The following is a 22,930-nucleotide window of genomic DNA, read 5'->3' on the forward strand; positions in this document are numbered from 1 at the left end:
CGCAGAACAGAATACTCAAGGTCACTTTCAGACTGCAGGGACAGGCAGAGTCGGGGTCACATAGACCACAGCATAAATCGAGACCGGGTAAAGTTCTTCCTGGAAACAAGAAATGATGTCATCTTTGACGGGTCACCTTCAAGACTTGGAAAGAAGACTATGGTTTCACTGCCCGTCTTTTATATGTCTAGGAAACTGGAAGAGCACATTAAACCAGGGAATGTAAATCGAGGAAACTGAGAAAGACGACGTTAAACGAGGCAATGCAAACCCAGAAACTATTTTATTAAGCCAGCCAACGTAAAACCAGAGAATGCTTGAAGAACACGTTTAAGCCAGGCAACGTATAAAAAGAAGAAGCTGGAACTGAGAAAAGATCTCATTAAAGCAGATGACATTTGCACCAAGAATTGATCCACAATGGCCTTGAGAACCGGAACATCACGTTTTTAGATCGTAATTATGAAAGTCTAATTTAAAGAGCATTAGCGCAACACGTTCTCTGACCCGGTATTTATTGTACACAGCTGATCCTGATGCTTGCAGGTGAATATTTTTTAATACCTCCAGCAAATCATAAATTAACATTCTATTTACATCCTATTTAATTGCTTCAGTTTGTATTGTTCCTTTTACATTTTACTCACATGCCTCACTCACTGTCCGTATTCATTATTTGTAAGTGTGATCATAATCCAATACCATTTTTGGATTACGCAGTACTCTCAACCACTCCGGTCAATTGTCGTCTGTGGTATTGGTAACGGACCATAAACACAACATGTCATCATACCCCCATTTATATACCCGATATGCCCATCAGGACTAACTGACCATTCACACACCGTAGGAAAAGCTACGGGAGCAATTTATGGTTCAGTGTTTTGTCCAAGGACACATTGGCATGGGCTCGCAGAGCTGGGGATCGAACCACCGGTCCACTGATTTAAGGATGACCCTGCTTCAGCTGAGCCACAGTCGCCCTGGGTATCATGAATCCGGAAAATAAAACCCTATTTCCTGATTGTTTCACGGCACAAGTAAACACATCCCCACAAACCTGCAGGGAGGTGCCAGACTATGAATGAAGCCACGCTGCATCCTGCTGTGGCCTTCCTGCGCTCTCCGTGTCCGTCTCAGGCCTCTGAGTTCTTTGAGCCTCGGTTCGCTTTGTTCCACCTGGGGAAAACAACAGGCTGCACCACCTGCTCTTTGGCTGGGCTACCAAATGCTCTTTGCTGAAGCCCAGAAGAGTTTCAAACACAGATGCAGACAGGCATGTGCACAGAGAGAGCCCTAGTGGTGCTCAAGCACCTGCCCTTTTGCCCTGGATGACAAAAAATGCCCCTTTTGCTGGAGCCACATTTTTTTCTTCATTAATAATTATTTATTTATTATCAGTCTGCCCCAGGGCAGCTGTGGCTACTGATGTAGCTTACCACCACTGGTATGACTGTGTGTGTATGACTACTGGACTCTGTAAGCGACTTCGGGTATTTAGAGAAGCGCTATATAAAATTGAAGGTTATTATTATTATAAGAATAAAAATTACTCTCTGTTATCATGTGTTTGGATATCTGACGGGGCATTTATTTGAGTTCTTGTGAGAATTTCGCCCCGACATGCTCCGCGGCGCTCACAAGCCCCCGCCGCCCACCCCCCTCCTCCAGGCGCGTTTATTAAATGGAATTTTTAGAAAAATGATTTTGGCGATGGGTGCCCTTTTTTGGGGGGTTTGAGCACCTGCCCCCCCAACAAGTCTGTGCACGTGCCTGGATACAGACACCAATACACACTTCTAGTAGATCAAAATGAGGATCGATTAAAACAAATTTAAATGTCAAATACATTGTTGTTTTTTCTGAAATTATTGCATATTATACATTTAAAGCATTAATCTATTTGGAGATAGACGAACACATGTTTATGGAGAAATATGACAAAACTAACTATTGCCAGTATCTCTCCTTTTGTTCAGAGAGCAAATTACTACATTTGGAAGACAGTTACAGTGACATGTAGGACTCTGTTGATCAGGGTCACATGTTTGCATGTGGATGTTTGTGCTGTCTGTTGGCTGGTATAAGCATTTCCAGCAGGTCAGACTGACAGTAAGATAAACCTCGCTGACAGGGAAGTAGAGCAATGATGAACCCGATGCCAACCTGTTATGCAACACAGGGCAGCTCAGCACCAGCAGCTTCTTCAAAGTGACATGATTATACAACATCTGGCACATTGCACTTCTATCTTGCTCTCTTAAGTGTGCGTGAGAGAGAGAGAGTGAGATTTAGAAGAAGAAAAAAAAATCTAATTACAATCTGTTTTGACACTATCATCTGACGTACTTCACCAAACATGTTTGTATTTCATTCAGGAACTGTGTCTCGGGGGTGAACCAAAGTACTAACGACATTAGCTGATTCTAATCTAAGCTTCAAACGTTGTGCTGCGCTTTCAACGTGGACTATCAGAGGCACAACTTCAAACTTTCCTTATCAAAATGTTCTCGACTAAAACTAAGTGCAAAAACACGAGTCAAGTCCTTCACTAGCTCTGCTGCAGACATGATGTCACGACACAGGGACTTTAGATGGATTTGTGGTTCCTTTGTGTTATCATGCGGTTCATTTTGAGGTTTTCCTCTGCCTGTGGCGGGGGCCGAAGATATGTCCGTCTGTTGTCCTGATTTTAATGAAAGGTGGTGTGGATGTTTCTAATCCCCACAGGAGGAATCTAAATGGTTTTTTATTGACCTTCGCCTTTGATTCATGTCATCATCTTACCACAGCATGCATTAATTTCGGAAGTCACAATCTATTGGGCAGATTGTCCCGATAACTATTGGAAATTCAATAGAGCGCTTTAAAGATGGCTGTTATTTTATCTTCACACACATTCCTAGATAATGACAATCATTCGTCCACTTGGAGGCAGCAGGGACAAACTACAAAGGAAGGAGTCATATCTGTCTCTATGACGACTGCAGTGAGAGTAAACCAAATCAAGTTAAACTACAAGTTTTTATTAATAGTTCTTGAGCTCATTCACATGAACGGAGACAGGGAAATAAGTTTGGATTTGGCTATTATTAACTCACAACTTTTAATGACCAAATTAATTAAATGGCGACTTCATGTGTTCATACTGGGAAGTTCATTATTATTAAAGAAATATCCACTGAGTTATAGATGTCTTTCGGGGAAGTAAGTAGCCTAAGGAGAAAGTAAAAATTGGATTGTGGAGGTCTGGATCGTGGTCCATGCCTACTACAAATTATTCATAAATTCTGTAATATTAATTTAATGTGTTGTAACTCTGTAATGATTCATTCTGTACACATGACATCTATTGTTTCTGTCCATCCGGGGAGAGGGATCCTCCTCTGTTGCTCTCCTGAAGGTTTTTCCCCTTTTCCCCTGTGCATTTTTTTCTTCTAAATTCATCAATTTATAAAACATTTTCCCACACTTCATAAATGATGGATTCACCACTATTATCAAGTGTAACCATATGGGTAAAACTTTCATGCACGCTATGAAGCATTATAGATTACTTCATTTACATATGGTGAATCCATCATTTATACAGTGTGGAACAATGCTTAATCCAACGACAGTAATTGTCTACCATATAAGTTACTCTGTTCTTTTCTTGTCATGCTCTTATTCTTCCTCTCTGGTGTCTATCCACAGATGCATTTCTCTTTTCTCGTCTGTTTTGAAAGACGTAATCTTCTCAGCAGATCTAAGAAACAGCAAAGCAGAACTGATTAGGAGCTGTTGTGGTTGTCTTGCAGTTCTGTGAGTAGAGGATATGGAAGCGGTGCTGGCAGGAAGTTGGGCTGACTGATAGGGGTCATAACTAAAGGCCACAGGTAGCCACCCATGGTGAGTCAGCTGAATGATTTCAAATGTCCTTCTGCACCTTGGCGGGGAAGAGAGAGGACTCGGGACAAAGCGCTCTGTCTACATGCCTGTGGCTCCACGCTGAATGCACATGAAACCCATCATCAGTGCCGTTTCATTTGAGCCAATTTGCTCAATCAAATGTGATTATCACAGGCATGTGGAGAGTAATGTGTGAACCGAGCCATTCTTCTTCCTCTTTGTTTCTGTCCTCAGCTCTGCAATGCTCCAGTTGAATGAGTATCCTACGAAATAGCACACGAATTGAAGCTAAGGTTGATGAAAAATAGCATGTAAACAGTTCTAAGTCATGTACTCTGAAGCATTAGTTCATTTATTTGTAGGTGTCACGTTTGTGGGAGTAGTTCAAAAAGCTTTCATGATCACCTTTTTTCTTTTACTGATAGATTGCGTGAATGCGCTTGGAGGTTTTTGCAAGCTCGATTGAAACCTACATGACAGGATGATCCAACGGCATTCATACAACTCAGGTGAGAATGATTTCAATTTCTGACAAACCACTCATCACAGGATACATTATGTATTTGAATCAGCAAAGTCGTATAGCCTTAATGTACCTTTTGCTAACTTAAGCACAGACTAGTAAATCAAAGCGTATACCCACCAGCTCCAACCAGGGTCAAACATACATGCGGCTCGGCTTCATAGACTCTCGTAATTTATTCAGATTTACCCATTCTCAGGCTGTTTCCGTCATGCTTACCTGCCTGGGGCGTGATACACATTATTCATGGAGGTTAAAAGAAGATATGCATTTCTAAAACGTGATATTTCTATGTAAAAACATGCAAAGTATGTTAGCTCATCATCAACTATCATTAGCACTTCTGTGCCACGCTGGCTGAGGGTAGACTGTATGTATACACCTGCTGCATTTGCTTTTTCATGATTGTAACAGTGAATTAAGACCTACCGTGTGTTACAAGGACAGTGTTGTTCGTAGTTGTATTGTCTTCTGTCTCAATCACCAGGTGGTGTGGCATTTCACTTTTACACCGTGATCTTGAGGCTTTAGTTTCTATTTTACATTTTTAAACCGTTTTTGCTGCTGGATCAGTTCGACATCCAGTTTATCAATTATTACATCATATTTGTACAGGGAGTGGAGTTAGTGTGTTGGGATCTGGCAAGATCGTGTTTGGTTATCAGAAAGTATGAATTACTAAATTATTGATATAAATACAATTATTTATATGAATAAGAGTATTAACACATGCTAATATTAACGGGGCACCACCCTGAGATAAGGGACCAATAACCAAACTCTAAATGAAGTCTCAAGATTGGTGCTCATTCAAAATGTCAATAGTCAAACTGCTATTAGACATTCAGAGGGAACAGTGACGGTTTGAATTTGAGCACAGGCCACCATATCAGTATATTTTATTTGCCATTGTTCACATTGTATAATGAACAATGTCAGTTTCAGGGTATTACCTCATCTCTTTAGTCTACTTCTGTGTGTGAGTTCGTAGTTTGATAGTCGGTGCTGCCTAAATCTGGTTAACGCTCTCTCCGGGTTATTGTCGCATTGAATGTGAAATGGGAAGCAGTTTAAATTAGTGCAACCTCTATAATTATCTGTATGGAACGATCGTTATCTTATCAAATTATTTATTTCATTTGATAATATTACTAATGATCGTCCCAGCCTTTTTAAGCTATTTGGGTTACGTTTTTTAAGCTATAGTGTTGAGACATGTGATGAGTCTGACAAAGAAATAATTGGTTCCTTGAAAGCCGATAAGCTATCATTTGCAGAGTGAGGATTATTTCAATGATGCCAGATGAAATTAGCTAACATAAGATAATTGTGGCCAATCTTTCACTTTCTGTGGACTTAATCGGAGAAGTTGTCAGACAGATGGTAACAGACCGGCAGTGCTTCCACTACTCCTTTGTCGTATGGAGTGAATCCATAACCATGCTTACTGACAGCTGTATCACATGTGGTACAGATCAGCAACAACAGTCATGCTCTGCTGGATAATCAATGAAGGCAGATGCATTTTATTAAATTGCGCCAGTATATGTACTCAGAAAGTATTCCTTTAAAGTCATCTACCCAGCGGGTACACATTTAATATGACAGAATTAATTTGAACTAACCAGCTGGACAATTATGAGCGCACAGCATTTTGTCTTTGTACCAATATCTCTGAAGTCTTCGCAGGATTTTTGCATGGATCATTCAAATGAAGGGTCCAGTGTACATGATCCCATCGTCTTATTCAGAGTATTTATAGTTCCACAGAGAAAGATACAGAAGTAGCTCTGTGCCACTTTTTACATAGACCTTCTTGGATTGTGACAATTCATAAAACATCCTAAAATCTGTTGATATCATATTATGAATTGTAATTAAACATTCATAGGACATTGATAATTATCTCATTTAGTTTACTATGTTATAATTATGTATTCATATTATTAATGCTGTGCCGTTTCTATTAAAAGTATAGAACAATGGCTATATGAATAATTTGCACATGAAACATATGCACAAAAAAACATATGCACACGATAACATAACTAGATACAAGTGAAAACAACCAAAAAAACATTCTAAAGTCTGCTGAAAGAAAAAAAGAAAGAATGGGCTATTGGTTGATGTGAGCGGGGATCAATAACTCAATGTTGCTATGATTTCAGCTCATCCAGCAAATCCAATTCAATTATCAGCAGCTCAAGAGAACACATCAATCCAGGGCTTGAGGACTGTGAGAGGGTGCTTTGCTTTAAAAAAACAGTTGAGAATAAGAATTCTCTCACTGAGCCTCCAGAATTGATTTCAAGATGTATCGGCAGCTCCAAGAGTGAAGTTTCAATTAGTGCGGTTGTGTACTGAGGGGATTGTAGTGATCGCCGTCAACTCTTTGTCTGATTGTTTCAGGAATAGAACCTCTCAAATGGGATATTGAACAGTATTTGGCTGTCACAGGCTGGCAAGAGTTATTCCTCCCAAAACATGCATTATATTTACATTAGCAACTAATACAGAGAATATACAGAGAAGCCCATATTACAAACATAAAAGTTATGTTACTCGAACTGTGTTGTGTATAGTCTTCCCGTTCAAATTATCTTGCAAGCGGATATTCCAGTGTTGCCTACTTAAAACTCTTTAAACTTTCCTTTATGGAAATAATTAGAACATTTTTTCATCTATAAAATTGTAGAAAATGTAGAAAATGTCTACTGACAACCTTTTTCATGAAGAACCTTTTTCCTAAAACCTAACATGTTACTTGTTGCCACCCTACATGGATTTCTGTTAACTTGTGTACATAGTTGAATCATAATTCCACCAATATTTTTGGTCTTGTGTGAAATTGGATTGTGTTGAATTACTTTATTTTCCACAAACTGTTTCACTTAAAACCATCAGTGGATCTCATTTCCTTTCTTTTCTGTCAATGGTTCTTTAGACAGATGCACAGTAGTAATATAGCAGCAAACAACAATTAGCAGGAAGGAAAGAAAAGATGTACTGGATTAATCATAATCAGTGGAACACCTTGCTGTAAGATGTGTGGAGCTGCAGCTCGGACACACCTAGTCTATATAAACCTAGTCTCTTAGTGTCTGGTCAGTTAATGAGGCCATTAGCGTGTAGCCACATGGAGTAGTTGGTGGAAATTGCCAAATTAAGTAAGCCTGCTTGATAAAATAGCACCACCTTCTTATTTGTGTGTGATGGTCCTCGAGTGGCCCCTTGTTAACCAATCGAAGATAACAAGGTTAAGAAAGGCAAGGCAAGGAAAGTTTATTTGTACTGCACATTTCAACAACAAGGCAATTGAAAGTGCTTCACATAAAACCATTAAGCATCGAAACACAATGCAAAAATAAAAGATTTAAAAAAAATGAACAACATTTATTTAAACATTCAAAACAGTCAGTAAAATAATAACAAGCTAAACAATTGAATGCAAGTTGCAGTGCAGTTTAAGAAATGAAATACAATCAGTCAGATTAAATAGTCAGATGCAGAAATTGATCATTTTAATCTGGTGTCATTAAAGGCAACAGCACATGGAAAAGTCTTCAACCTGGATTTAAAGGTGCTGATGGTCTCTGATAGTCCCTAAACATCTCTGAGAGTCTCTGATAGTCCCTGCGGGCCTCTGAAGGTCTCAGTAGACCAGTCCCAGACGACCTGAGGGGTCGACATGGTTCATAAGGTAGCAGCAAATCACAAATGTATTTGGGCCCTAAACCATGCGGCTTTAGCTCAGTGGGGTAAGAGGGCCGTCCTGCAACCGCAGGGTTGTGGGTTCGATCCCCGCTCTCCCCATTAGTTGCAAGTCGAAGTGTCCTTGAGCAAGGCACTGAACCCCCAGTTGCTTCCCGGGCGCTTCACCGCAGCCCACTGCTCCTTAATAACTAAGGATGGGTTAAATGCAGAGAACTAATTTCCCCTTGGGGATTAATAAAAGTGTATATTAAACCAGCAGGGGGATTTAAAGTACATTCTTTGTTGGACAGGAAGCAGTGCAAAGAACTCAGAACTGGAGTGATATGATCCACTTTCCTGGTCTTAGTGAGCTGCAGCTTTCTAATTGACTTTTTACAGAGACAAATCGTTACAGTAGTCAAGTCTACTGAAGATAAACGCATGAAAAAGTTTAAACAAATCCTGTTGAGACATAAGTCCTCTCATCCATGATATATTCCTCAGGTGATAGTAGGCTGATTTTGTAATTGTCTTGGTATGGCTGGTTGAGGTCTGCATCCATAACTACAACTAGACTTCTGGCTTGATTTGTGTTTAACATCAGGGATTGAAGTCGAGCGCTGACTTTTAATCGTTCTTCCTCGGGACCAAAAATAAGTACTTCTGCTTTATCTTGATTTTATTAAAAGGTAGTAATCCTGCAGGGACCTAACTGTGTGTAAGGCCCTGTTCTGTGTATCCTCTGTGTCTTCAGTCTCCTTGATTGTTTCATTGCCTGCACCTGCCCTCAGCCACTCTCGTCTCGTTACTGTCTCATGTCGTACACCTGTTTTCACCACTATATATTGTGCCAGTCTTACCTTGGTCTCTTGCTGGATTGTTGTGTCAAGAGGTGGCGAGGGGCAAGAGCTCATTCGCAGGGGAACAGGACAGGAGTGAGTGTTAAACAAAAATTGCTCGTGACTGAGGCAAAAGGTTTCCAAAAAAGCAACAAAGTACAAAAAAGGGTCGGAGGTCAGGCCTCGCTGCCCGGCTGTACCACGTGACTGCTTCGGTATGTGGTTCAGATTTTGCCGGGAGGTTTCACAGCAATATAAACCCCTCAGGCTCCATTCAAAATGTGGGTTGAGAGTTTGGAGAGTGAGAAGAGAAGGAGAGGTGATAAGATGGAACTGTTATTTCTGAAATAAAATGTCCCCTGTCCTGTACATCACTGTCCAAGTTAGACACGCATATTCAGTCCCCTCTTCCTAGTTACACAAGCTCTTTCACTGTCCTCTGCCTGCTTAAGCCCATGCCATTTTCCGAAAGTGACATAATAACATTATTAAACAACCTGTCATATCATATGATGCTACCATTTTGGGAACATTTACACACAGAATACATTCAAAAAATATTTTATAATGCACATGGGTTAATTTTTGTACAGAAATGATTTGGTCATACATTTGTGTAATTCATAGTCATTCCCAACAGCCATAATAGACACAAAAATGCAATGCATCACACTATGTGGTTCAGATACAGCTGCCTGTGCTTATACACTTGGCCAGTAGGTGGTTTCGTGAGCACATGAAGCTTTGAGAAATGAACCCTTTCTCGAACCAATTGGCTGAAGTGGTTCGATGCCTCGTGAGGCTTCATCTCACCATCACTACAGAACAGGCAGAATACACAATAGCAACACAAGACAGGACTACGGACAAAAGACAACAATCCAGCAAGAGACCAGTGAAAGACTGGCACAATATATAGGCGGGAAACAGGTGTACGACATGAGCCAGTAACGAGACAAGAGTGGCTCAGAGCAGGTGCAGGGAATGAAACAATCAAGGAGAGAGAGAGGACACAGAACAGGGCCTTACAGTGGGTTAGTTCTATGGTAGGTTAGACATCCTGTCCGAAGAGGAGCACGTGATATGTGTCCAGAGTTTTAGTTTTTTGGGATGTAAATGGTCCTGGATTTGTAGATTTATTTTCTAGTCTTCCGACCACTCAAAGCTAACAATACTTCATACGTCATCATTCACACCCATTCATACACTGATGGGAGTGGAAGGAGGCTGGGCTAATGACAGTTGAGCCTGTTTACTGGTTGGAAAAGTTGACTCAGTTTCTGCACAAACTGTGGGAAGGTTATCAGCGTAACTAGGCCTAACTCTTTTCCTCTTCCATGTATTGAGGACTTCGTTAGGATGGTGGGAAAAGATTGTTATGCGTGGTGTAGGGTTCTAGATGGCCTTCCAAGCTCTAAAAGCTCCCATGTGCAACACTCCACTTCTTGCTGACCCCACTTTTTCTGTTCAGTTCAAGCTTCTAACTGCTGTGAAGTAAATAGCTGTAGTTAGTGCTGTAGTTCTGCTGGGTTAGCTAGAACTTCTTTGAAGAGTAGAAATACTTTTTTTGTTTTTATTGACTTGGTCAATGCCCGCTGAGTCTTCCTGGATCAGAACAGCTCCAGCACTGTTACCACTAACATTAACCTCAAGCTTGAACTGAACAGAAAAAGTGTGGTCAGCAAGAAGGAGAGTTGCGCATGGGAGCTTTTAGAGCTTGGAAGGCCATCTAGAACCCTGCATCACGCAAAAAAGTTTCTACTCTTCAAAGAAGTTCTAGCTCACCCAGCAGAACTACAGCACTAACTACAGCTGTTGGCTTCACAGCAGTTGGAAGTTAATGCTGGTTCTTCCTTGCAGCCTGTTACAGACACCATACGTTAGTGTGTGTTGGGCGAACATAGTTCAATTATAATAATAAAATAGGCCAGAAGAATGTTTTTAACCAATGTCGTGTGTATAAATAATGTCCCAGTTAAGTTACATCTTTGTTTTTTTTATTACTTTGGTGTTTCCTGTAGAGCATGTGATTGGCAGCCACCTGTGCTGACAATGGCTGGGTCTATAAAGGCAGGTCCTGTTGATCAGCTCTCTCAGCACGCTGCAGCAGCACCTCTGTAATGCTTGGCATTTTATCGTATTTAATTATACATTTATTTATGGATTTCATAAGGGGTTTGAAATACGTTTTTTTCTATTTAAAAATGCTGATAAAACATTCACATTCAAACCATTTCACTGTAATTTGCAATTCTGGTTTCCAACTGATACATTTTGGATAGGTTTTCTTAATTCGGCTCAAATGCCGACATGCTATGAACGCAATGTATTCTAGTCAACATCTTCAAATAGTTTGTAAAAATGTGTTTTCACTAGTTTTGAAAGAATGTCCACTGGTGACCAATCGATTTTGTGTACATGTTTTCAACAAATTATCACGAGGTGTTTACAACAACTGTGACAGGGTAAGTGCTTGTGACGATTGTCTGGCCGTCACCCGTGGGTTTCCCCCAAAAGCACCAAGGATTACCAGACACCAAGGTTCTATTTGGTAACATGTCTTTATTTACCACAGCAGACTGCAATACTGCGCCTCTGCTCACTCTCCTTTTAAACTCCAGCTCTGCTGCCCTTTTTATATGAGCAGCATCGGCTGCTGACTGATTGCCAACCAGCCAGCAGCTGAGGCCAAATTGGAGACAGCTGCCATAGTGGTTTAATTTAATGACTGACTAACTACCCTCTCGGACCTGGGTTGGGTTCGCACAGACTTTGGGGGGCTCGAGCATCACCATAATCCAAGAGTCCACTCTTACATTCGGATAATTTCCATCTTAAAAAATGCATAGAATGGTCCAACTGTCACTCATATCACATCAAGCTATTCCTAAATCCATTATGGCCAATACTATTGAATGCAATGTTTGAATCCTTTCCCTTCAAATTCATTTGAGGTAGCTTATTCGTCCAGAGAAAACAAAAAAGGCAGCCTCCTGCACTCAGCCTCACTGTGTTACTTGCACCTGATATTTAACTACGTCCTGATTAGTGACACTTTATTAATCTCGACCGACTCACACACCGCTAATATTACTCCTAAAATACAGAGTAACTGCTTCTTTTTTAAGTGAACCAAATCATTTACTCTGATTGTATTGTGTCCACTCAGAAGTTGCTCCTGTAATGAATGCTTTTGTCAGAGTAAAATAATAACACACAAGATGGAAATCTGCGAGCAGCAATAAAACAATGAGCCAGCTGGGGAAAATAAATAAGTATTTTTGGCAGCGATATATTAGTATGAGATTACAAGAAAAAAATGGAGCTGTACTTGAATAGTGCTCTTCCGACCACTCAAAGCGCTTTAACACTATGACATCATTCACTCATTCATACACTTATGGGAGGGGCTAAAGTTCCACCTGCCCATCAGGAGTGACTAACATTCATACACATTCATACACCGTGGGCACAGCTACGTGAGCAATATTGGTGTATCGACATGGACTAGTGGAGCAGGGGATTGAACCGCCGATCCTCTGAAGGACGGCCCTGCTTACCACTGAGCATGGGAGCGAAGACTAAAGAGGAACAGCTGGAGGTTATTCACATGTTATCTGTCAAATCCATATCTATGACAATATGATCATTTATATAATACTGAACTGCTGAGTGTTAAGCAACAGAGACAACATCATTGTGTAATCAATGAAAAGAGACTTAAAGTCATATTTCTAATAGCGATAATGACTTTCTGTTGTACATTTTTAAATACAATACAGTCAACCATGTTTGCACTCAATACAGTAAACAATGAAGGCTATATACACAATCCTCTGAAAAGGCAAGAACTTGAGTGGGAAGAAAATGACGTGAAAACTAAATAAAAAAATATTGTTCAGAATGGTGAATATGCCTATGGGCTATATACACAGTTTAATCCAACAACGGGAGAAAGATGCCAGAAGAACTCCCATTTTCAAGAAAAGGTCTGATGGCATTTTTAAAATATTTTATACTTTGTAATTGTATGCCTTCTCTCGCAAAGGGCAGCTAGAGCTTGACATATAATGTACACATGATGCTATGTGTGTGTCTTGCATAATCAAATGAAATGAAGGGGACAAAGACAATAATTGTAAAGCATTAAACAAATACATGTACCAGTACATTTTTACGGTGGTTTTCCAAAACAATTTCAGTCTGGGGGGCAGATACATTCATCCATCCATGGATGGATGTATGAATGGGGCAGATACAGTCACCACATTAAAGAGTAGGCTATATAAAATAAACAGAATTTAATTGAATCTACTTTGAGCAATTCTACTGTTAACTAACTAGAATAGAGACTAGATTATGATATCACTAAACTACTTTAAATTATTTACATGATTATTCATTTCAAGATAAAAGTGCTACATCAGACAAACAAAATGATGTTCAATAATCTGCCACAAATAAACAAGAATTGAAACAAGTAATAAACGGGAAAAAATGAAGCAATGGAAAGAAAGCAAACTATTCCAAAAAAGCAGAGGTGGTAAGCAGTCTACAAAAGGACAATACGTGGTTTAACGGGGAAGATACTGTTATCCTATGAAACTGACACCCTAATATATCTATTGGTATAAACCAATGGAAGTGGTATGCTAACGTGTAGGGAATGGGGCTGAATAACACTCCAGAACTAGGCTACATGTTGGAGGGGGGAAACTGAGGTCTCTTGACCTATCCCTTGAAGACATGTGCATGCAAAGGGTTTCAATGGGTACTCATGAGTTTCCTATTTAGATACACGTCTTTGTTGGCATAATCTCATGCTTTTTGATTGCAAATGGAATTCAGCTGTTTGCACACAGGATGTGTTATTTTTTCCTATTCTAAAAATGGTGGATTGAATATTGAACATTTTTTTTAATAGGGAGGGGAGGAGAGGAGGAGATGTGTAATGCTGTTAGTCTCTTTAGTCGTCATTTCACAGTGAGCCCTCTTTATACAACCACCTGGACCTGTAACACTGACTCAATAGGGAACCAATGATTTTACTGCTAACTTTCTTTAGTGCTGCTATTTTATTTAACTGTATCAACCACTACCAGTAGCATAATCACAGTTTATAGGAAAATCAACTTCAATAAATTCCTAATGATAAATTTGGCTGCACGGTGGTGTGTTGGCTAGCACTGTCACCTCACAGCAAGAGATCCCGGGCGGTCCTTCTGTGTGGAGTCTGCAGCGTGTGTTTCCTCCACGTTCTCCGAGGCAGCGTGCGTTTCCTCCACGTTCTCCGGCTTCCTGCCGCAGTCCAAAGACATGCAGCTCAGGTTAACTGGAAACTCTAAATTGCCCGTATAGGTGTGAATGTCAGCGTGTGTATGAGCCCTGTGATGCACTTAAAATATGCACAGCCTTCCCAGCCAATGGCAGCTGGGATCGACTCCAACACCCTGTGACCCGAAATAGGAAAAGTTAATGATGATTGACTTTAAATGATTTAAACGGTTGTATAATGCATGTTTTATTCATGGTTGAAGACCTAACCCGCCTTTTATTGACGGCCTTGTGTATGCTTTTTGAATCTATGGGTTTAAGCAAGATTCTAGTTGGTTTGTTTTTATTGTGACACACACATACACACTATTTCCACGACACTCATAGATGATATCATAGGTTAGGACATACAAACGGAGACATTCCTAAACCATTTTTAGCTGGCTGTCAAGTCCTACTCTTGTTCACCGTTCTAAATGATACAAGGACAACTCAAATTTCCGACTCAAACACTTTTATTTTTATTTTGGCTTTGTTAGTTGATTGGGGTGTCGGTGAATTAGGTTGTAAACCTTTAGATTTAACATTTCCACTGAATTTTAAATGGATTTAAACATTTAATTAAACATCTTATACTTTTAATTTTTTCCAAACTCAAAATGAAATATTTTAGCACAAAATCAATGCATTTAACACTGCAATGTGTTTCTTCACCAACCTACAAAGCAGCTAAACATAATAAGCAGCATTTTTAAACACCATGAACAACAAAATCCCTTTTTCCACTTTACTCTCCTGACTGGGGCTATATCAGTTAATACTGCTATGTTACTAAAATAAGCATTATTGGCCTATATATTTGGTTTAATGTATATATTTTAAATTCCCTTTTGTATATTTCCAAGATGTCAGTTGGGAACAATCTGCTTAATTAATTTGTGTAGACAATGTGAGATGTAGGACAACAAACAGTGAAAGAGTGTTCGGTTTCCTATTATGATACATGATCTAACTCGAAGGAATATCCAGGTAATCTATAGACTCTAAAAATCCCACATGAGTAGAAACGTAAACACACAGCAGTATAAAATGAAGCTCCAGCAGCACAACAGTTCACTGAACAATGTTCTTGGCCTGGGAGGTTATGAAACATTGATATCAGAGGCTGAATAAAACATGTCAACCTACCCACCGAAGAGCATCACTGAGCGAGAGATGAGGAAACAGATCGGCCTTCACTACCTTGCGTCCCCCCACACCTCTCTTTCTCCCTTAGGCAAACACACATACACCTTAAGGGTGCATTCGCACTGGCAATAGCACGGCATCACAGAAACCTGCAGGGCTGCATTGACGTGGTCGTGTTGCTTCCAGCTGCAGGCGAACAGGACATTTTACGGGGGGGACCCCGTATTATGAACGTACTATTACGTAGTTATTAACCAATTATTAAGGACTAATAGATGGTTATTAAGATCATTTATAAATTGTTAGTAAATGATAAACAAATGTAAATGTCAATTATTAATGACAATTTATTTATTCAATTTAGTTTATTTAGTAGAACCCCAAATCACATTATTTCCTCAGAGCTTTAGAATCTGTCCACATCCGACATCCCAGGACCTGATATCGGATCAGGTAAAACTCCCCAAAAAAACCCATTATGATCTAGATATGGCATAATTGGTTAGGGACTATGTTAACATGTGCTTTATAAACATGCTTCTGCAATTCATGATTAATTCAGGTAATTACTAGTGGTGAGTTAACCGTTAGTCAAGTATTTTGTGTGACCTCATCTAGAGTGAGGACTATCTATGCCTTATAAAGCATTTATAAATGACACAATCGCTAATATTCATAATTTGGTTAATCAGTGTATGCTGATAGTATGAAACAAGCTCAAAATAAAAGGCAGACTTTATATTGCCAAACTTTTTTTATTTTTTTTACTTCTGTGCTTGCTGAGACAAAGCCGCCAGGACAGCGGACAGGAGTAATGTGTTCTTCATTCTTTATGAACTTCACTCAGAAATTATATCCATGTTATTAACATTTTAGATACATTTCCAGTGCAATATTAATGACTTCCTGTTGTCAAAACGATTTTATGACGGCAGAGTGCACATTTATCGTGACTCAAATGTCACTGCAAATTAATGCTTGGCTGATAAGTTATGCTAATGGTCACTGACATGGTTTGAAGCTTTTGTTATCCATGTTTTGCTCTCCGAATATTTAGAAAATGCTCATATTTATATGTAGGAAAATAAATAATTTTTTGGGGGAGTTATGACTACAAACCCTGTTATTAAGCTCAGTTTCAGCGGCATTCATTCAAAAGCGCCAACATGGCACTTAGCAATGTGTTCATTTATGCTTTACAACATATAACCTTTTCCCAGCTGCTCCTGAACGCATCATCTCACTCTTCCGGTAAGCTTTGGTTGCCAGCTCAACAGCGAGCATGACTTCTTCTTCTCTCCCTCCCGCTCCCTCTTGCTCAGTGTGTCTCATGTATAGTTATCCCCCTGCCTCCCTTAATGATAACGATACATGCAACAAGTGTAGTTTATTTGCTAGGTTGGAGGCAGGTCTAAGTGGGTTAGATGCACGGCTCCGCTATCGAAGCTCAGACAGCTATGCTAGTTAGCCCGCCCTCTCCCGTAGTCGGCGCGGAGCTACAGTCAGCTGTTAGCTGTGCGGCGGTAACCGTGCAGCCGGATGGTTGGGTAACTGTTCGCAGGAGTCGTAAGTCTACACAGAAGCCCGCTGTGCACCAACCACTTCACGTTTCGAACCAGTTTTCCCTGCTCAGCGACACACCCGCTGAGGAACACACCCTGGTTATCGGGAGCTCTATAGTCAGGAACGTGAAAATAGCGAAGCCACGGACCAGAGTCGTGTGCCTCCCGGGGGCAGAGCGGGCGACGTGGAGTCTTGTTTGAAGCTGCTGGCTAAGGATAGCGGGAGATACAGTCAGATTGTAATACACGCCGGTGGTAATGACGCGCGAGCCCGCCGCTCGGAACTCACTAAAATTAATGTGGAATCGGTGTGTGCTTATGCCAAGACGTTGTCGGACACCGTAATTTTCTCTGGCCCTCTCCCAAATTTGCAGACAGACGAATTGTATAGCCGAATGTCGTCTTTCAACCGCTGGCTGTCGAGGTGGTGCCCAGCGAATAATGTGGGCTCGAGACAACTGGAAGACTTTCTGGGAAAACCTGATCTGATGAGGAGAGACGGCATTCATCCCACGTTGGACGGGCGTCTCATTTCTGCGAATATGACCAAGTTGATCACGGGACTTAATCTATGACAACCCAGGGTTCAGATCAGGAACCGGGAGCAGAGTTGTAGTTTAACACCCTTCTCTGCTCTTCCATTCAAGCAGTTACCCACCCTTGACTTTAGAGTAGAGACTGTGTCTGTCCCACGGCCACTTCAATTAAATAAATCAAAAGTAAGCAGAAGAGGAGTCGTACACAATAACCTTATACAAGTTAACACAATTATTTCAGCAGTGCAACAAAATAGGTCTATTAAATGTGGTCTCCTAAATATTCGATCTCTGTCATCTAAAGCTGTGTTACTGAATGATTTAATATCAGATAATCACATTGATTTATGTTGCCTAACTGAAACCTGGCTGAGCCATGAAGAATATGTCTGCCTGAATGAATCGACTCTCCAAGTCATATTAATACTCACATTCCTCGAGGCACCGGTCGAGGAGGTGGAGTAGCAGCCATCTTTGAATCGAGCCTATTAATTAATCCTCAACCAAAATTACACTACACCTCATTTGAAAGCCTTGTTCTTAGTCTTTCACATCCAACCTGGAAAACACTACAGCCAATTCGATTTGTGATTCTGTCCACCAGGTCCATATTCAGAGTTTATATCTGAATTCTCAGAATTTATATCAAGTTTGGTTCTTAAAACCGATAAAGTTATTATTGTTGGAGATTTTAATATCCATGTGGATGTTGATAATGATTGCCTTAGTGCTGCATTCATCTCCTTGTTGGACTCGATTGGCTTCTGTCAGAGAGTACAGAAACCCACTCACAGCTTTGGCCACACGCTTGATCTTGTTCTTACTTATGGCGTTGACATTGAGCATTTGAACGCCTTCCCACAGAATCCTCTTCTGTCAGACCACAACCTCATAACTTTTGAATTTATACTACCGGAGTGTACTCCGTTAGTCAAAAGTTTTACACTAGATGTCTAACTGATAGTGCTGTAGCTAAATTTAAAGAAGCGATTCCTTCTGTATTTGATTCGATACCACGCCTCAATATAACAGAGGACTCCTGGTCTAACTTTAGTCCGTCCCAGATTGATCATCTTGTTGACAGTGCCATAGGCTCTCTGAGAATGACACTGGACTCGATAGCCCCTCTGAAGAAGAAGACAGTGAGGAAGAGGAGGTTTGCTCCTTGGTATAACCCTCAGACCCGCAAACTGAAGCACACGTCACGAAAGCTTGAACGCATATGGCGTTCAACTAATCTCGAAGAATCCCGCTTAGTTTGGCGAGATAGTCTTAAAACATATAAGAAGGCCCTCCGTAATGCCAGAGCAGCCTATTACTCATCAATAATAGAAAAAATAAACACAACCCCAGGTTTCTCTTCAGCACTGTAGCCAGGCTGACAGAGAGTCACAGCTCTGTGGAGCCGAGCATTCCTATAAACCTTAGTGGTAATGACTTTATGAACTTCTTTAATGAAAAGATTTTAACTATTAGGGACAAGATTAATAATCTCTTGCCCATAACCAGTGCCAATCTGTCCTCAAGTGGAATGGCCTTGGAAACCGCTGTATGCCCTGGTGTATATTGGGAGAGATTTTCTCCTATCAACCGTGACCAATTATTTTCAACGGTTTCTACTTCGAACACGTCTACCTGTCTCTTGGACCCCATCCCGACGAGGCTGCTTAAAGACGTTTTGCCTTTAATTGGCGGCTCTCTATTAGATATTATCAATGTGTCTCTGCTAACAGGCCACGTACCACACTCCTTCAAGGTGGCTGTTATTAAACCTCTCCTGAAGAAGCCCACTCTGGATCCAGAGGTGTTGGCTAACTACAGACCGATCTCTAACCTCCCCTTCCTCTCCAAGATCCTTGAGAAAGTGGTCGCAAATCAGTTGTGCGACTTTCTACATCATAATAGTTTATTTGAGAAATTTCAATCAGGATTTAGAAAACACCACAGCACCGAGACGGCACTGGTGAAAATTACAAATGACCTCTTAATGGCAGCAGATAAAGGACTCCTCTCTGTCCTGGTCTTGTTAGACCTTAGTGCTGCATTCGACACCATTGACCATGACATCCTGTTACAGAGACTGGACAGTCGATTGGCATTTCAGGCACGGCACTAATTTGGTTTAAATCCTATTTATCAGATCGATCTCAGTTTGTATTTGTAAACGATGACGCCTCGATAACCACCAACGTTAATCACGGAGTTCCACAAGGTTCTGTGCTTGGACCAATTTTATTTACCTTATACATGCTTCCTTTGGGCAATATTATCAGGAAACACTCCATAAACTTTCATTGTTATGCAGATGACACTCAACTATATTTATCGATAAAACCAGAGGAGAGCAACCAACTCTGTAAAATTCAAGCATGTCTTAAAGACATAAAAACATGGATGACCTGCAACTTCTTGATGTTAAACTCAGACAAAACCGAAGTAATTTTAATCGGCCCTGAGCACCTCAGAGATCAATTATCTGGTGATGTGGATTCTGTAGACGGCATTGCCCTGGCATCCAACACCACTGTAAAGAATCTTGGCGTTATCTTTGATCGGGACTTGTCCTTTAACTCCCACGTAAAGCAAATCTCAAGGACTGCATTCTTTCATCTACGTAATATTTCAAAAATCAGGCACGTCTTGTCTCAAAAAGATGCAGAAAAATTGGTTCACGCGTTCGTTACTTCGAGACTGGATTACTGCAACTCCTTATTAGCAGGCTGCTCTAATAAATCTCTTAGGTCCCTCCAGTTGATCCAGAATGCTGCAGCTCGTGTTCTCACTAAAACTAAGAAAAGAGATCACATCACTCCTGCACTAGCTGCTCTGCACTGGCTCCCAGTAAAATCAAGAATCACTTTTAAAATTCTTCTCTTAACCTACAAAGCCTTGATTGGTGATGCTCCATCATATCTTAAGGAGCTTGTCGTACCATATTGCCCCACTAGAGCTCTATGCTCACTAAATGCGGGACTACTTGTAGTTCCTAGAGTCTTAAAAAGTAGAATGGGAGCCAGAGCCTTTAGTTATCAAGCTCCTCTTTTATGGAACCAGCTTCCAATTTCAGTCCGGGAGGCAGACACAGTCACCTCGTTTAGAGTAGACTTAAGACCTTCCTCTTTGACAGAGCTTATAGTTAGGGCTGAATCAGGTTTGCCCTGGTCCAGCCCCTTGATATGCTGCTATAGGCTTATAGCTGCCGGGGACGTTTTAGGATGCACTGAGTACCTATCTCCTCTTTTTCTCTCCTTAAGGATGAATTTTCATCTCTCAATCACCCGTTTCTAACCCTGCATTCTCCTGGGAAGTCTGTTTGACTTTCGGTCTCATGGGGTCATCGGACCCTATGAGGCGGCATAGATCCTATCTGCCTGATGGATCGTCTGGGTCGTGGAATTCCTGCTCATGACTACGCCACTGTCCTGTTGAGACTCCGCCCTCCTCCTCCCCACCGCCATCTGCCTGATGGATCGTGGAGGTCTCCATCGTGGAATATGCCTACTATGAACTATTCATACACTCTGTCATATTCATTGAATGTATTTTAACTCTAAATCTGTCCTTCTGTACACATTACATCTATTGCATCTGTCCATCCTAGGAGAGGGATCCTCCTCTGTTGCTCTCCTCCAGGTTTCTTCCCTTTTTTTCCCCCTGAAGGGTTATTTGGGAGTTTTTCCTGGTCCGATGTGAGGTTTTGGGGCAGGGATGTCTATGTGTACAGATTGTAAAGCACTCCGAGACAAATTTGTAATTTGTGAAATTGGGCTATACAAATAAACTGAATTGAATTGAATTGAATAACTACTATAAAAACAAACAGAGCATATGTTTTATTTATCCTTTCTTGCTTCACTGTCTAGCTTCTACTCTCTTTTTTTTTTAACTTGTGGAACAGGGTGGAGCAGCCAACTGAAAACCAACACACAATAGAAGGCAAAGTGAAGGTCGACTCATTGCAAGAGCTACAACATCACGAATGTGAAAGCGTGAAGCAATCATGTCTAATGGGACCAGACATGCAACAGATTGTAGTCAGTGGCCACGGCTGTGTCTGTGCTAACACCTAATAAAATGACTCATTAGAGGCTAAAAACTCAATCCAAAACAAACATTTCTAAACACATTTTACATTTTAAACGAATAACAGTATGATCGAGTAAGACTATCACAGGGTTTCACAGATCTATGCCTGTTGCCCATGACATTGATTTCATAGCCACCTGGCTAGGAATTAAGTCGATGCAGATTCCTTCTCCAGCAAAGACGCTAAGCGACACAAGCAGTAAGTCACGTGCTGGAAGCACTCAAATAAAAGTGAATTCAGAGGAGTTATGTCTTTTTGGAAATTTGGAAGAAGTTGAATATTTTCCACTTTTTTTTCTGGCATGTGCAGTTCTCTTTTACTCCTGTCAAAGCTTGTGTGCAATGTTACATTCACTTCAGATAGATAAGAGACATATTACCACAACGTGTTTTCAGTGCATGCACACAGCATTGATTGATTGATTAGAAATTGGCTTGACTGTGGGTTTAGATACCTTGAATGACCCTTGCTTACTTAAGTCATGAGTAATATTAGTTATTTTGTATAATTCTCAAGCCAGACAGATATGATGGAGGATCAACAAAAGCATGCAATGCCGAATCAGAATGACCAACTAGTTGATGTGGTTGCTAGGCCAGAAACGAGTCTTAAATATATATTATATAAAAACATGGGACTGGCTTAGCCCCTCCTCCCCAATCTATGGGGGCGTAGGCAGTTTTTCTAAATAACAATAAACAGCTAAAAAGAAAACAGATTGCCTGTGTCCTTTCACCTCGTACACTATAAATAAAAACATTTTGTGTAGTGAATTCATGAAGCCTGCACTGTCTGTTAGCTCCCTGAGAGACGGACCTGTAGCCCGAAAGAAAATGGGTCATCAGATTTGCCCCAACTTGGTTCTGCTCGGTTGAAACCAACATGCCATAACCCGGCCTTCTCTCAGGCATACACACACAGACACACACACAGAGGTGACCATTGATGGCAAAGGGCTGACAGGTGTGAAGAGGAGACATGTAGTAGTTCTGCTCTATCTGCTGCTGAGAAACCCTGCACCTGGTCCATGTGGATAAAAACGCTCTCTCTCACTCTCTGTGTGTGTGTGTGGGGGGGGGGGGGGGTTGGGGTTCTAAAGGAGGATGTAGGATTAGCTCATCTGCTGCAGTGGAACAGAGTTCACACAGATTTCTTTCTGTGAACTCTGGCAGAGACAATCTGATCCCAGCGAAATAACAGCCATCTTATTCTGATTCATCATAGCTGCACACACACACACACACACACACACGCTTTCATAGGAAAACACAGGAGAAATACTACTTAATGAAGGAAAGGTTTGAATTCTCATATGAGCCATTGTATGAGGATAGGTT

The 22,930-nt window shown here is 40.8% G+C and overlaps 1 protein-coding gene across 1 annotated transcript; it reads left to right on the top strand.

Moving 5' to 3' along the window:
* Positions 1-19,573: 19,573 nt before the first annotated feature.
* On the top strand, positions 19,574-20,659 carry LOC130192681 (uncharacterized; the record flags this gene model as incomplete). Its single annotated transcript, XM_056412787.1, has 1 exon — positions 19,574-20,659. A coding segment is annotated over exon 1 (906 nt), but the record flags the coding sequence as incomplete, so codon positions are not given.
* Between the last annotated feature and the right edge of the window lie 2,271 nt (positions 20,660-22,930).

This window comes from Pseudoliparis swirei, chromosome 4 (genome assembly GCF_029220125.1).
Source record: "Pseudoliparis swirei isolate HS2019 ecotype Mariana Trench chromosome 4, NWPU_hadal_v1, whole genome shotgun sequence".
NCBI lineage: Eukaryota > Metazoa > Chordata > Actinopteri > Perciformes > Liparidae > Pseudoliparis > Pseudoliparis swirei.